This window comes from Rattus norvegicus, chromosome 17 (genome assembly GCF_021556685.1).
Source record: "Rattus norvegicus strain SHRSP/BbbUtx chromosome 17, alternate assembly SHRSP_T2T, whole genome shotgun sequence".
Classification (NCBI taxonomy): domain Eukaryota; kingdom Metazoa; phylum Chordata; class Mammalia; order Rodentia; family Muridae; genus Rattus; species Rattus norvegicus.
Genome location: NC_141550.1, coordinates 9403191 through 9418641, shown reverse-complemented (window position 1 = coordinate 9418641; position 15451 = coordinate 9403191). Strand labels below are relative to the sequence as shown.

General features: G+C 41.4%; 1 protein-coding gene across 16 annotated transcripts in view; it reads left to right on the top strand.

Annotated features, from left to right (window-relative positions):
• Nsd1 (nuclear receptor binding SET domain protein 1) overlaps positions 1 to 15451 on the top strand; it is a 114775-nt gene that overhangs the window by 6720 nt on the left and 92604 nt on the right. Inside the window, exon 1 of one of the 16 annotated variants that reach the window (XM_087590375.1) lies at positions 8175 to 8310. Coding sequence (XP_087446501.1) covers positions 8299 to 8310 — 12 coding nt within the window. The 5' untranslated portion in view covers positions 8175 to 8298. 16 annotated transcript variants of the gene reach the window in all.

Here is a 15451-nt window from a genome sequence, read left to right as displayed (position 1 = left end):
GCATGACAGTCATGTGCCATACTGTTTGCTCATCTACCTGCATTGCTGGCGACTACTGCACTGTGTAAAAACTGTCTCTAGATGACTGTGAAACTTTTTTAAAAAGATTAGTTTATTTATTTAATATATATGGGTACATGTCATTGTCTTCAGACACACCTGAAGAGGGCATCAGATCCCATTACAGATGGTTGTGAGCCACCATGTGGTTCCTGGGATTTGAACTCAGGACCTCTGGAAGAGCAGCCAGGGCTCTTAACCCCTGAGCCATCTCTCCAGCCTGACTTTGAGACTTTTAATTAAGAATTTCTGATTGCAAACTGAGCTTTTCACTGTATGTCATGGTCACCTAGAGTGTAATATCAAACTGGATGTTATGGCATATGTCAGTAATCCTAGCACTTGGGAGGCTGAAGGATTTGATTTTGAAGCCAGTCTGGGCTACAGAATGAGATTAAATGCTGGTTTGTCACAGCACATTAAAGGCAGAAGCAGGTAGATCTCAAGAGTTTCAGGCCAGCCTGGTTCACATATAGAGTTCAAGGTCAGCCAGGGCTTACTCATCTTAGAAAAGATGTTCTAAGAAAGGTGTGTGTGAGCATACATGTATGTGTGCCTGTGCTGGATTGATGACTCAGCCTTTAAGAGTGCCCGCTATTCTAGAGGAACCAGGTTTGATTCCCAGCATCTGACTTAGCCTGTACCCATGGAGACCTGATGTCTCTTGTCTCCATGGTCACACAGATTCATGTACACATGCTTTCATATGTATATGTATACAAAATCAAAAATACAGCTCTTCAGACTGGAGAGATGGCTCAGCATTTAAGAGCACTGGCTGCTCTTCCAGAGGTTCAGGTATGATTCCCAGCACCTACAGAAAGGCTCATAGCCATCTGTAACTCCAGTCTCAAGAAATCTGACTCCCTTTTCCAGCCTCCTCAAACACTGCATGCATGTGGTGCACGGATGTACATGCAGACAAAATGCTTATACAGAAAAGGGAAAAAAGTAAAAATTAAAAATTAAAATCTTGAAAAAAATTAAACAAACAATAAGATAATGGAGTGATACATGCCTGTAATCCTAAAACTGAAGGAAAAGGGTGGTGAGTTCCAGGTCGCTAGAGCGTGTGGCCTCCCCCTCCCACCCACTCTCACAAAGCAACCCCCAAACCAAAAATGCACCACCAAATCCAAAACTTATAAGCATTGGAGTTGTAGCTCAGTAGTGGTAGAGTGCTGGATTTCCACTCATAGGGCCCTGGGTGCCACATGCAATAGAAAACAGATCAAGGAGCATTGTTGTTGAACCAAGTGTGCATAAGGAAGTTAGGAGATAACTTGTGGGAGTCAGTTCCCTTACTATGTGGGTCCTGAAGACTGAACTCAAGTTTGTTTACCTGCTGAGTCATCTTGATGGTCCCATTGTGTTGTGGTGTGTATGTGTGTGTGTGTGTGTGTGTCTGTGTGTCTGTGTCCATGTATCTATGTATGTGTGTCTGTATCTGCCTGCCTGCCTGCCACAGTACTCACTTGCAGGTCAGAATAACTTGCTGGGTTTAGTTACGCCCTTGCCCTTTGTTAAGGCAGGGTCTCTTGTGTATTCTTTGTACTCCTGGCTGTCTGGCCTTGAGTTTCCAGGCAGTTGTGTCTGTGCCTCCTATCTGGCCTGAGGAGTGCTGGGATAACAAGTGCAGACCATCGAATCTGGCTTTCTGGTACTTGGGGGATGGAGCTTGTGTGGTCAGGCTTGAAAGGCTAGTAGTTTTACCCACTGAGCCATCTTAGGTTTTCTTGTCTTTTTTGATTTTGTTTTGGAGAGAGGTTAGTTGGAGACAGGGTTTATCTGTGTAGCCCAGCTGTCCTAGAACTACCTCTGTAGACCAGGCTGGCCTGGAACTCAGAAATCTGCCTGCCTCTGCCTTCTGAGTGCTGGGATTAAAGGTGTGTACCCCCGTCGTCCCACAATGTACATTCTTATAATAACTCAATAAGCCATTATTTTATTGAACTTTTTTTCTTTGGTTTGAGATAGTATCCCAAGCATGTACTCCAGGCTGACTTCAAGCCCATTGAGTAGTCAAGGATGACCTTGAACTCCTAGTGTTCCTTTCTCCACCTTCCAGGTACTGATTTAGGCCTGTGCCACCAGGCCTGCCTACTTACAGGGTTTTTTTTGAGAGTGTGTCTAAAAAAATAGCCCTGGCTGTCTGTCTGTCCTAAACTTGCTGTGTAGACCAGGCTGTTCTTACTCATACATCCACCTGTGTCTGCCTCCCAAGGGCCACTGCACTGGGCTACTTACTTTTTGTTTTTGTTTTTTCTTTTTTTTTTAATTCTTTTTTTCGGAGCTGGGGACCGAACCCAGGGCCTTGCGCTTCCTAGGCAAGCGCTCTACCACTGAGCTAAATCCCCAGCCCCACTTTTTTGTTTTTTGATTCCATAGTTTACAGGTAATTTCTATTTGTACAGACTTGTTTGGAGACCTAATAAGATGACGCATACTCATGTCCTAGTATACTGTGTCAGGATTTTATTCCTGCTGCTGCTAGATGAAATTAGAAAGGCTTTTAAAGTTTTTTTCATATTTTAGGCTGGTAAATAGTTCAGTCAGTTAAAAAGCTCCTACCTCCAAGCCTGATGACTTCCATTCCTGGGATCTACATAGTGGAAGGAGAGGACCAACACTGGAAGCTGTTCGCTGGCCTCTACACATATGCACAGAAGTAAATTTATGTTCCTGGCTGTCTTAGAACTCAATATGTAGACCAGGCTGGCCTCAGACTCACAGAGATCTTCCTGTCTGCCTCCTAAGTTTTGGGAGTAAAAGCTTGCGCCATCATGCTCAACCTTAAATGTAATTTTAAACAACTTCGCTCATTTCAATGGCCTTATCTAGAATAGCCACAGTGTTCTTCCTCAGCAGTCTCCCAGGGTGGAAGGTGGCTGGCTATGAACTCCATATCTTCTTCTGTCCTCTTCCCCAGGGTTGGAATTAAGCATGTTCCATACCGAGTTTATGCAGGTAACAGAATAGAACATAGGCCTCTACATCCTAGGCAAGTATCAACACCTGAGCTGTATCCCAGCCCTCCAGTACAGTAAAGATATGCTGGAAGGCTAAGTGTAGTGACAAATGCCAGCCAGGGCTGTGACATAAGACCCCTTTCCAAAAGGGGCGGGGTGTTAGAAGAATATATTTTGGAGGATGATCTATTTTAATAGATTAAAATTACATCCCTTACCATGCCAGGAACAGTCAGGAAGTAGTCGCTCTCTGAGTTACGAGGGTGTTTTCTTATGTCATCTCTGATTTCTTTGCGCGCTATAATTGGAGCTGTTACTGCTCTCTGCTATAAGTGGACATTAGTGTCACACTAATTCTCAAGCATTGTATACCCAAAGCATTTTTCTATTGTTTTGTTTTTAACATCTTTAGGATTTTATTTGTAGGCAGGGAACGGCATCACGTGCTTTCCATCCTAGCACATAGAGAAGCACAGACTTGGCCCAGTGTAAGTTCAGGCCAGCCAGGACCACATAATGAGATCATGTTTAAACACCGATGAAAGGCCATCTATACCTCTATACAAAATATTAAAGACCTGTGTTCTGTGGGATATGTGTGCACGGTCAGTGTTGAGAGACCGGAGCAGAAAGATGGAATATACAATATCTTATTTCAAAATCCAAAACCAAAGCTGAGCACACGGTAGCCTCAGCTTGTAGTCCTGCTATCCAGGAAATGTGGGCAGGTGGGGTTATAGGACAGCCAGTGTCAAAGTGGGAATCTGTTTCAAGGTTCCTCTCTATTAAAAAATGATTTCTTATCTGTACAAGAGATTGGACCCAGGGCTTTGTTCAACAGGGAAACCCTCTGTACTCCTAGCTGTATACATGTTTGTTTGTTTGTTTTATAATTATTTGATATAGATAATTACTTTTATGCCATGATCTATAAAGTATTGAGAACAGTTAAAGGGTAATAGAATTCTGTGCTTAAAGTGGTTTTTTTTTTTTTTTTTTTTTTTTTTTTTTTTTTTTTTTTTTTTTTTTTTTTTGGTTCTTTTTTTTGGAGCTGGGGACCGAACCCAGGGCCTTGAGCTTCCTAGGCAAGCGCTCTACCACTGAGCTAAATCCCCAACCCCCCTAAAGTGGTTTTTGTTTAAAAGAACCTAGGGCTGTGTAGTTCAAGCTGACCTTAAACTAAAGATCCTTCTGACTGACTGTGCTGAGTGGATTACAGCTATGTCCTATCATAACTGGTTTGAAGTGGTTTTGAAACAGCTTTAAGGGTAGAAATGCTATTATACAAACAGATAAAATTAAGCTTCTGATACAGGTTTTTGGTAGAGGTAATATTAGAGTCTTTGTTCTTTAGATAGGCAGGCCTGTCTAACTCCTCCAGGCTTGGCCTCTCAAACACTAGGACTGTAGGGACAAGTCTCTGTACCCACCTGTAAGTGAGGTCTTGATAGCCACTGTATCAGTTTTATTGTTATCCATTATTATCTAAGGATAAATGGACAGAATTATCAGGACAAAGGTAATTTTTTATAGATCTCGATAGGCCTGCCTCTGCTTTGATTTCCATAAAGAATTGTGACAATTCAGGGGCTGGATAGGTGGCTCAGTGGTTAGGAGCTATTGCTGCTCTTGTAGAGCTTGAGTTTGATTCCTAAGCTCATACGTCGGCAGCAGCTAACAGCCACGTGTAACCCTGCTCCAGGGGAGCTGATGTCGTCATTTAGTCTCTGGGTACCTGTGCACATGTTGCATACACACACACACATACAGATAAATTTAAGTTTTTTTGCTACATATACTTCTTGAGAAAAAATTTTTAATGTTTTTGTGTGTATATATAGCTACTAGAGTGCATATGTAAAAGGTAGGGGACACTATGGAGCAAGTTTTCTCCTTTTTTGTGTGTGTTCCAGGGATTTTCCTTAAATAGGTTTAACAGTGAGCCATTTAACCATTGGACCGTCTTGCTAGCTCTCAAACTTAGTATTTGAATAAACATGTAGTGAAAAAATTTTAAAGTTTACAGTAAAATTGCTGTGCTGTGCTGTGCCGGTTAGTTAACATCTCTAGTTATGTCTTTTCCCCACTAAATAGTACAAAATAGCAGATTATGTACACTTTAAGATTCTTTGTTCCCGGGGCTGGGGATTTAGCTCAGTGGTAGAGCGCTTACCTAGGAAGCGCAAGGCCCTGGGTTCGGTTCCCAGCTCCGAAAAAAAGAACCAAAAAAAAAAAAGATTCTTTGTTCCCTTAATACATTGTCTGTGTTCCAGCCCTTTCATTTTTTTTACTTTGCTTTCCCTGTGTTGCTCAGACTGGCTTAGAACTCACCTCCTGTCTCAGCCTCCCAAGTAAATGTTGGAATCTTAGGCATGTACTACTGGGCCTGCTTAGATTTATAATTTAGAAAAGTAAACCCATCTGCAGTAGGGAGAGTGCTTGCCTAGCATGCATAGTGTTGTGAGTTTAACCCCTGGTATTCTGTATAAACAGAAGATGCACAGCATTAATCATACCACTTTGTGGGGCAAAAGAAGGAGGGTCTCTTATGAGTTCTAGGCCAGCTAGAGCTGTATAATGGAGATCTGTCTCAACAATAAATTAAAAAAAAATTTAGTAGGCTGACGACTAAGCTGTTTAGGGGAAGTCATAGGCAAGGTATCATTGTCTGAAAGTTATCTGACTTAAGTCATCAGTGTGTAACTTGTACAGATTTGTTATCCTGCTGAGTTTTGTTTGGATAATTGTTTAAGGAGTTTAATTTTCTGTAATTATTTTAAATGATGCCTAAAAAGAAAATTTGAATACTGTATATAAAAGTCATGCCAGGCACTGGTGGCACACGCCTTCAATTCCAGCACTCAGGAGACAGGTAGAGAGATTTCTGTGAGTTTGAGGCTAGTCTGGTCTACAGAGTGAGTTCCAGGACAGCCAGGGCTACCCAGAAACTCAAAAACACTAAAAGAATAAACATAAAAATAAAAGTAAATGCATAATCAGAAGAAGAGCAGTTAATACTGTTTTGACTACAGTCTGGCATGTAACATAAGCCACTTGGAAGTGCTACTTTGTGTAGCTAATGTATTATGATTATTATTATTATTATTATTATTATTATTATTATTATTATTATTATTATTTTGGTGTTCTAGACAGGCTTTCTCTATCCTTGGCTGTGTTGGAACTCACTCTGTAGACCATGCTGGCCTCGAACTCAGATTAACCTGCTGCTTCTGGAGTGCTGTGGTTCAAGGCATGTGTCATTACTGCCTGGCTTAAAGTATTAAAGGTCAACATTTTTATAAAATTTTTAATCATGGCAAATGATTTCTGCTTGTATTTTATTACAAAGTATATTTGTAAGATGAACATGACAATACTCTACTTTCATTTTAGTGACTTTTAAGTGCAGTATTTGAAATAAAAAGATTCATTGAAGGGATTCACTAGATTATTAATTTTAACAACGATATATCCAATATGCAGTATAATTTACCAGAAATGTAAAAATGGCTTTTGTCATTTTACTTTCCCTGATAGTGCAGTTAAAATCGAGAAAGACCCAAAAGTCTACCTGTTTTGAGGTGCTTGTAACAACTTTGTGTTTATAGTCTTGTGGCGATGTAAGGATAAGTTTTTCTTTTCTTTTAAGACAGGATCTTGCTATGCAGAGTAGTCTGTCCTTTAACTTGCCATGATTTCAGCTTTTTTTTGATCTCCTCTGTTTATGTTGGGAGTCTTAGTAACCACTGACTGTTCTTTTCTCACGATGCTTTTGAAACTGTGTCATTCCTAGTGGTTCCTCCCCAGTGCATTAAGACTTCAGAGGCTTTGTAACTGTGTTAAAGATTTCCATTTACATTGTATGCTATTTTACTTCTGACAGTAATTTAAAGTTACTTTATATTTTAAAGAGCAAAGTGTAAGATAAACATTTTCATATGGGAGCAGGAGAGGTGGCTCAGTGAATAAGAGCTTATTCCTCCAAAACTGGGGTTCAACTCCCAGCACCCACATGGAGTTTTACAATTGTTTGTAACTCTAGTTCCAGAGATCTGATGACTTCTTTTGGTTTCCATGGGCATCAGGCATGCTTATGGTACACAAACATGCATGTAAAACACTCATATATATAATATTTAAAGTGATGTTTTTCACACACATAATTTGTCTTTTTTACAGACATTATCTTCTCTGTTGCTCAGGTTAACCTTATATTTTTGATATCAGATGATCCTTCTGACTTACCCTCCTGAGGAGCTGAAACTAAGAATTGTATCATTTGGCTGATATATGCACATACAATTGAAAAACAGAACAAGCCCAACCTTGGTAGTTCTGCTGTCTATATCTTACTGTAGTTTATGTTTGATATGTGGGCCACTATAATGTATCTACATGAAGAGCTGCCAGTTAGGTGTGGTGGTGCATACCAGTAATTCCAGCAGTTGGGTCAAACCAGGAGCTCACAATACCCTTATTTATACTGGAAATTGGAGGCCAGCTTGGGCTACATAAGACCCTGTCTCAAGAATAAGGGGGAGCCAGCAAGATGACTGCCCAGGAAAATGCACTTGCCGCCAAGCCTGATACCTAGTTTTGGAGTCCCTGAAGAGGCAGAAAACCGATTTCCACAACTGTTTGTGCTCATACACAAGCTGTGTGCCACACACACACAGACACACAATATAAATACACAAGAGTTCCCTCATCCTTTGTATAAACACTTTTTTTATTTCATGCATATGAATGTTTGCCTGATAGATATGTTACCACATGTGTGCAGAGGCTAGAAGAGAGGTTTAGATTTTCTCTGGAACTAGAATTGCAGGCCAATGTGAGTAGTCAGCGTGGGTGCTGGGAACTGAACCTGGGTTCTCTGGGAGAACATTGGGTGCTCTCAAACGTTGAGCCATCTTCTCAGTCCCAAACTGCTTCATTTTTATGTTTTCAGATCATTGTTCGGATGAACTACAGCTAATAATTAGTCATTGTTAATGAACATTGAGTTTGTTTTTGGTATTTTGCTAATGTACCTAAGTTCTGTAATAATTGGTCTTGTATGTATACCATTGTATGATAAAACATGTATGTATGCTAAGGATAACATATTCTGAGTATTACAACACAAGCCTGTAATTGTAGCCCTCAGGAGGCTGAAGCAGGAGGATTGAGAATTTGAAGATAGCCTCGACTTCGTAGTGAGACCTTGTCTCAGAAACCAAGCCAGCAGCATATGGCTGGAGGACCTTGAGTTTGAGACTAGTCCATGCTTCATATGGTGAGTTCCAGGGCACCTTGGGTTATCCCAGGAGACCTTATGCCAAAAACTAACCAAAGAGCTAGAGAGATGGCTAAGGCGTTAAAGTGTGTACTGCTCTATATCAGATAGCTCTCATCTTCTGGTAACTCCAGTGTCATGAAGATCTAACCTTCTCCTCATGCATCTTATACTCATGTGCATTCTCTCTCTCACTCACTGACTCACTCATTCTCTCTTACACACACAAAACACATGCACACTTAGACATTACAAAAACTTAAAAAAAAAAACAAAACTAAAATTGTCTGACTAGGTGGCTGAGTGGGTTAAAAGACCTTGCTGCTAATTAAGCCTTATTATGTGAGTTCAGTCTCTAGATCCCACATGGTGAAAGGATGAAACATTTATATTTGCAGATTCATGCACACATAACAAGTAACAAAATATATAAATAAAATCAAATCTAGCAATAATAATAACTAGCAGAAATACTCTTTTTAAGACAATTTCTTTTTTTCTTTTTTTCAGAGCTGGGGACCGAACCTAGGGCCTTGCAGTTGCTAGGCAAGTGCTCTACCACTGAGCTAAATCCCCAACCCCTTTAAGACAATTTTTTTTAAAAAAACTTATTTTATTTATATGTTAGTACACTGTAGCCGTCTTCAGACACTTCAGAAGAGGGCATCCCATTACAGATGGTTGTGAGCCACCATGTGGTTGCTCGGATTGAACTCAGGACCTCTGGAAGAGCAGTCAGTGCTCTTAACCGCTGAGCCATCTCCAGCCCCTTAAGACAATTTTTAAATTGATTGTTCTCTCATCCAGAATGCAGTTTCCCCACCTCCTCTCCTCTACCCTTAGCCCCCATCCACTCCTTCTCTGTCCCTTCAGAAAAGGACTGTCTCCCAGGGATACCACCCAAACATGCCATTTCAAGTAGTAACAAGACTAGGCCCCTCCACTTGTATTAAGGCTGGACAAGGCAGCCCGGTAGGAGTCAAACAGTCAGCGAAAGAGTCAGCCTCTGCTCCCACTGCTTGGGGTCCCACAGGAAGACTGAGCCACACAAGTGCTCTTTTCTCCTTGAAGCACTGGCTGTTGTGGAACTCTTGGTAGACCAGGCCAGCCTCTACCTCACCATGATCCTCCTGCCTCTCCCTCTGCCTCTGCTTCCCAAGTGCTGGAATTGAAGGTATGTGCTACCATGCCTAGCAAGTACTTTTTTTTTTTTTTTTTTTTTTATAAAGAAATATAAAGTTTTTTGTTGTTGTTCAAGTGATACCAGTGATTAAACCCAGGACATTGACCATGCCAGGTCAGAGTTACTACTGTATACTCACACTTCAGTTGCCCTTCAAGTTAGATCATAGTGGTTGGTCACCAGACAGGTTTTTGAATTTGTAGTAAGCACTGTCATTCTAAAAGTGCTGTGTTAAGGTTAGTAGTTATGTCATGCACTGGGCAGTGCAGAAGCTTAGGTTGGGTAAGTAAATCACAGAGGCTTCTTAGAGCTGAATATTCTCTAGGCTAGGCTGGCACTGAACTTAGTGATTCTCCTGCCTCAGCCTTCTAAGTCACTAAGATGACATGTGTAAGCTATCATTTGTGGCTTATATTGGACTTTTGAACAAAATTGAAATTATTGGTATGCATATGTGTGACAGGAAAGGAGACCGTAGGACAAGCTTTGGGACTTGGTTCCCTTCTACAGAGTTCAAAGGCATGACCTCAGACTGTCGGGTCATCCTGGCAGGTGCTCTACCAGCTGAGCTGCTTTCTGGCCCTTTGGTATGTCTTGGTTTTACTTTCTAATTTCTTTTTGTTTGTATTTTGTTTTCAGTGCTTAGGATCAAATCCGGAGCCTGGAATGTGTTGATAAAACCTTGTACTTTTTTTTTTTTTTTTTTTTTTTTTGGTTCTTTTTTTCGGAGCTGGGGACCGAACCCCGGGCCTTGCGCTTCCTAGGTAAGCGCTCTACCACTGAGCTAAATCCCCAGCCCCTAAAACCTTGTACTTTTGAGCTATATTCCTGGCCCTTGATCATACTTTTTAAACTAAGGATATAATTATAATTTAAAAAAAATTTTTTTTTTTTTTAAATTTTATCCATGTAACTGTTTTGTCGACCTGTCTGCCAGCATGAGTACTATGTACATCCCTGGTACCTGAGGAGGCCAGAAAAGGGGATTGGATACCCCCGGAGCTGTTAGCCTCTCTATGGGTGCTGGGAATTAAACTTGGGTCCTTTGTAAGAATAGCAGGTGCTCTTAACCACTGAACCATCTTTGCAGCCCCCAATTTTTTTGTATCTTGAGATGGTTGACAAGTTCTGATTTATTGTCAGTTGTAAGCTGTAGTTATTGAGGGTAAATTTATATGTATTTTTGAACTAGGATATCATGTATCTCAGGCCTATGGAGTGCTGGGATTAAGGAATGTGTACCACCGTGCCCAGTTTATGAGGACCTTGATTGAACTCAGGGCTTCAGGATGATAGGCAAAACGTTTTACTAATGATGTTATCTCTCTGAGCCCCTCCTTCCCCCTGTTTGATGTAGGGTCTATTTATTTGTTTTATTTTAAGATCGATCCTTGCTATTAACCCAGGCTAGCACCGAAATCCAAACAGTCCTCTTGCTTCAGCCTCTAGAGTGCTGGGTTTCCAAGGGCGGACCACACCGTGCCTGGTGAGACAAGATCTTGTTGAAAAAGATTTGTTTTTGTTTTATATGTATGAGTGTGTTTGCCTGCATGTTATGTATGTGTACAACATGAATGCCTAGTATTCAAAAAGGCCAGAAGAGGTTGCTGAATACCCCAGAACTGTAGTTACAGATGTTTGTGATCTGCCATGTGGGTGCTAGGAACTAAATCCAGGTCCTTTGCAAATGCAGCTGAGTCATCTTCCTGTCCCCAGAATCCTTTTTTATTTTATTTTAGTTTTAATTTTTTTGAGATAATTTCTTACCTTAGCCCAGGATGTCCTTTAACTCCTGATCCTTCTGCCTGTGCCTTCCAAAAACTGGGATTTTCAGATGTGTGCCACCGTTCCTGGCTTAGGCATTGCTGGAGAGTGAACCCAGAGCTTTGACCATACGAGACAGGGGTTATACTAACTGAGCCATAGCCTCAACCCGAGTTTTAACTTCTTAGGAACTTTGTTCTGACGTTTAGTGAACATGAGATTTTTATGAAAGTGCTGCATGTTTGAATACATATTGATTTCTGACAAAATTAGCCAGAAATTGTAGTTGGAGAACATTTATTTTTAAAGTTTGAATTCAAATTAGGTCTGTCTGTCTCTATTTTTTGAGACAGGGTTTCTCTATGTAGACCAGGCTGTCCCGGAACTCAGAAATCTGCTCTCCTCTGCCTCCCGAGTGTTGGGATTGGAGGTGTGTTCTACCATCACCCAGCCTTCAACTTAGTTTAAAAAAAAAATACCAAGCAAACATTATTTTATGTGTATGAATGTTTTGCCTGCAAGCATGTCTGTGCATTGAATGTGCATGTGTGCTTACAGAGGCCAGAAAAGAGGGCATTAGATACTCTGTAACAGGAGTTCTAGATGATTCTGAGCTACTTGGTAGGTGCTGGGAATCAAACCTGGATCCTTGGAAGTGTAGTAGTGCTCTTAACTGCTGAGCACTAAAATTTAAAAAATTAGCGTAGTGCGTGAATGTGTTTATGTCATTGTGCTGATACTGATTTAGATGGGATGACAACTTGTAAGAATTAGTTTCCTGGGGGGTTGGGGATTTAGCTCAGTGGTAGAGCGCTTGCCTAGCAAGCACAAGGCCCTGGGTTCGGTCCCCAGCTCCCCCCCCAAAAAAAGAAAAGAAAAGAAAAGAAAAAGAATTAGTTTCCTTCTTTCGCCGTCTGAGTTCTGGGGTCAGAGTACATTTGCTAGGTTTCTCAGCTTTACCAGCTGACACATCTTGCTGGTGGTCTTTGACGTGTTTTCCTTTTTTTGAGAGAGAGAAATTACTTCTCAACTATATTTATAGCTCAAGGCCTAGACTGGCCTGGTAAATGTTAAATACATGAGTGAAAGTAGGATTTTACAGCTCCCCTTAGTTAGGATCATAAAAGAATTCCCTCAGAAACAAATGGCCTAGGGATCCAGCTCTGTGGTAGAGGGCTTGCCTGATTGGCACCCAGCCCTGGGCTTTATCCCCAGCACTAAACAAGTGTGTGGTGCACACTGCAGTCCCAGTACTCGGGTGTGGGGTAGAGGCAGACCGATCGTGAAGACAAGGTCATCCTTGGCTGTGTGGTAAGTTTGAATTCAGAGTTCTCATATGCTGCTGAGACCTCAGCCTGCCAATCAGCCAACCCATCAGCCCGCCAAAGCTAGCGCACAGGGAACACATTCTGCTGTGAATCTTGTTCTCTCATCACATTCTTTCTGCTGAGGCAGAAAAGATAGAGAACAGCCCTAGAATGTCTCTAGAGGCCTGGCAGAGTTGTCATATTGACTAAAGAAAAAGTTTATTTTTGACTTGAAGTTAAATATTGGTTATTTTGGTCATGAGCCTTTTGTGAATTTTGAGAGTTTCATCACTTTTTTATCCTAGGCTAGAGAGTATCTAACATTGCCTATTTTGTGTCGGTCCTCAGAATACATTTTTGATATTTGGTGCTGGGGATAAAACCCAGGGCCCTCCTGTATCAGTTAGGCATATGCTAATGTGAGCTACGTAGCCTGGCCCTCCCCGCACGTCTTAGTGCGTAGTCCTGATGGCCTCAAACTGCTTGGGTAGTGTAGTCTGGTCTCCACCTTGTGTTCTTGCCTTCTATGTGTTGGGATTTCAAATATGAACCACTGGCTTTTAGACCATGCTTTTTTTTTTTTTTTTTTTTTTCTTCTTTCTTTCTTTCTTTCTTTCTTTCTTTCTTTCTTTCTTTCTTTCTTTCTTTCTTTCTTTCTTTCTTTCTTTCTTTCTTTCTTTCTTTCTTTCTTTCTTTCTTTCTTTCTTTCTTTCTTCGGAGCGGGGCACAAACCCAGGGCCTTGCGCTTGCTAGGCAAGTGCTCTACCACTGAGCTAAATCCCCAACCCAGACCATGCTTTCTTTAAATCTTTTATTACATTTATTTCAGTGTGGCAAGTGAGAGTACACTTGTGCCATGGCACACATGGGGGTTAGAGAATCACCTTGTGGTCAAACTCAGGTCATCTGCTTGATGGCGAACAGCTTTATTCACTATGCCTTCTTACACACACACACACACACACACACACACACACACACACACACACACACACACACACACACCCTCTTTTTAAAAAAAAGATATTTAATTTTTTATTTTAATTATTTATATATATTGTGTGAGTATGTGTATATGTGTGTTAGGTGTCCAAGGAGGCCATTAAGGAGCACCATGGATCCTCTGAAAGTGGTTGTAAGTGCTTAGCGTGGGTGCTTGGAAAATAAATGTGGGGCCTCTGCAAGAGCAGCAATCACTCTTCGCTACTGAATGCATCTTGGAAAGGATAGACTTGAGGCTCAGAGAAGTTGAGCCACTTGTTTGAAAATAAAGTTACCAAGTGGATAGTAAGGAATCATTTCTACCTACTACTACAGAGAACCACAAGCTGTATGCCGTAGACCTGGGTGCTTCCATTGTGTGACCGGTGGGAAAGCAGTCACATGAAGATACCAGGACAGCAGAGAGAAGCCTGGTGTGTTATGGACCTGTTTTTATGGTACTTGGTAGGCTGAGGTAGGAGGATCATGAGTTCTAATCTAAGCCTTGTCTAAAGGGGAGAACAGAGGTGGGGGAGAGACAGTGAGAATGTAGCTTTAAGTGAAGTTACTAGGACAGATGTTTTAACTTGGGTATGTCAGGGAGCCTGTGACTATTTTTTAACGTTAATGTAAGATTCAGGTTAATATGAGTGGGTAGCACCTATTTCAACTTTTTTTGGAGCTGGGATTTTGTTCAGTGGTAAGCATTGGGTATGACACATAGAACTGCTCATAAGATTTTGTTTCTGGAGATGGTTGTACTACAGAGATTAAGCTGACCTGAAATTTCCTGGTTACTTAGGCTGGCCTTAAACCTCTGTGATGTTCCTGCTCCATTTCCTACTTGCTAGGATTTCAGGCCTCAGTTGCTGTGTGTGGTGCTTTATTTTTGGGGTGGGAAGCCACTGAGGATTGCTCTTACAGTTCTGTAGATGGTAGGTAAGGCACTACTCCTGGTCTGCACCTACTGTCTGTGCGTGGGAGCGTGTGCGTGTGCGTGTGCGTGCCTCTGTCTCTGTGTCTCTGTCCCTGTCCCTGCCTGCCTACCTGTCTGTCCCCCTTCTCTTTCTTTATTCATTTACCTATTTACTTATTTATTTAGTTATTCATTTCTTTTCTTTCTTTCATTCTTTATTTTCTCAGACAGGGTTTCTAGTTCCAGGATACCCTATGTCCTATTCTGGCCTCTGGGAGTTACCAGGCATCCTTGTAAGAAAAACACACATACATATTTAAAAAACCAGACTGACTACTCATCTAAATAAATTTCAAATGTTTCTTCCTAAAACCTGTATCTCCATTTACTTTATTAAAGTTTTTATTCATGTGTGTGTGTCTATGCTACATGGAGGCCAGAAGAGAGCATTGGATCTTCTGAAACTGGAATTAGAAGCAGTTGTAGGCTCCCTGGTGTGGGCGCTGGGGTGTCAAACTCAGGTCCACTGGGAGTTTGGGAGAGCCCCAAGTGCTCTAAACACTTAGCCATTTCTCTATCCCTTTATTTTTTTATTTTTGCTAAATTTTTAAGGATTTAGTTTATGTGTGTAAATGTGTACCACGTGCATGCCTGGGAGTTTTGGATGGCTGTGAACAGTGTCTGCTGGGAATCGTAACAAATGGTCTTAACTGCTGAGCCATCTCACCAGTTGTCCTCCCGTTTTGTCAGGGTTTCAGGCAGTCTAGGATTACCTCAGAATTGGTTATGTATTATAGCTGGAGCTGGCTTTGCTCTTCCTGCCTTCATCTCACAAGTGTTGGGATTATAGGCATCTACCACTTCACTCAGTTGCTTATTTTGCATGTGTGCGTGCATGCATGTGTACCTGCATGCACACAAGTGCAGCTGAGTCTGGAGGCTAAAGGTGTGAGGTGTCCTCCTCAATTGCTTTTTTTTTTTTTTTTTAAA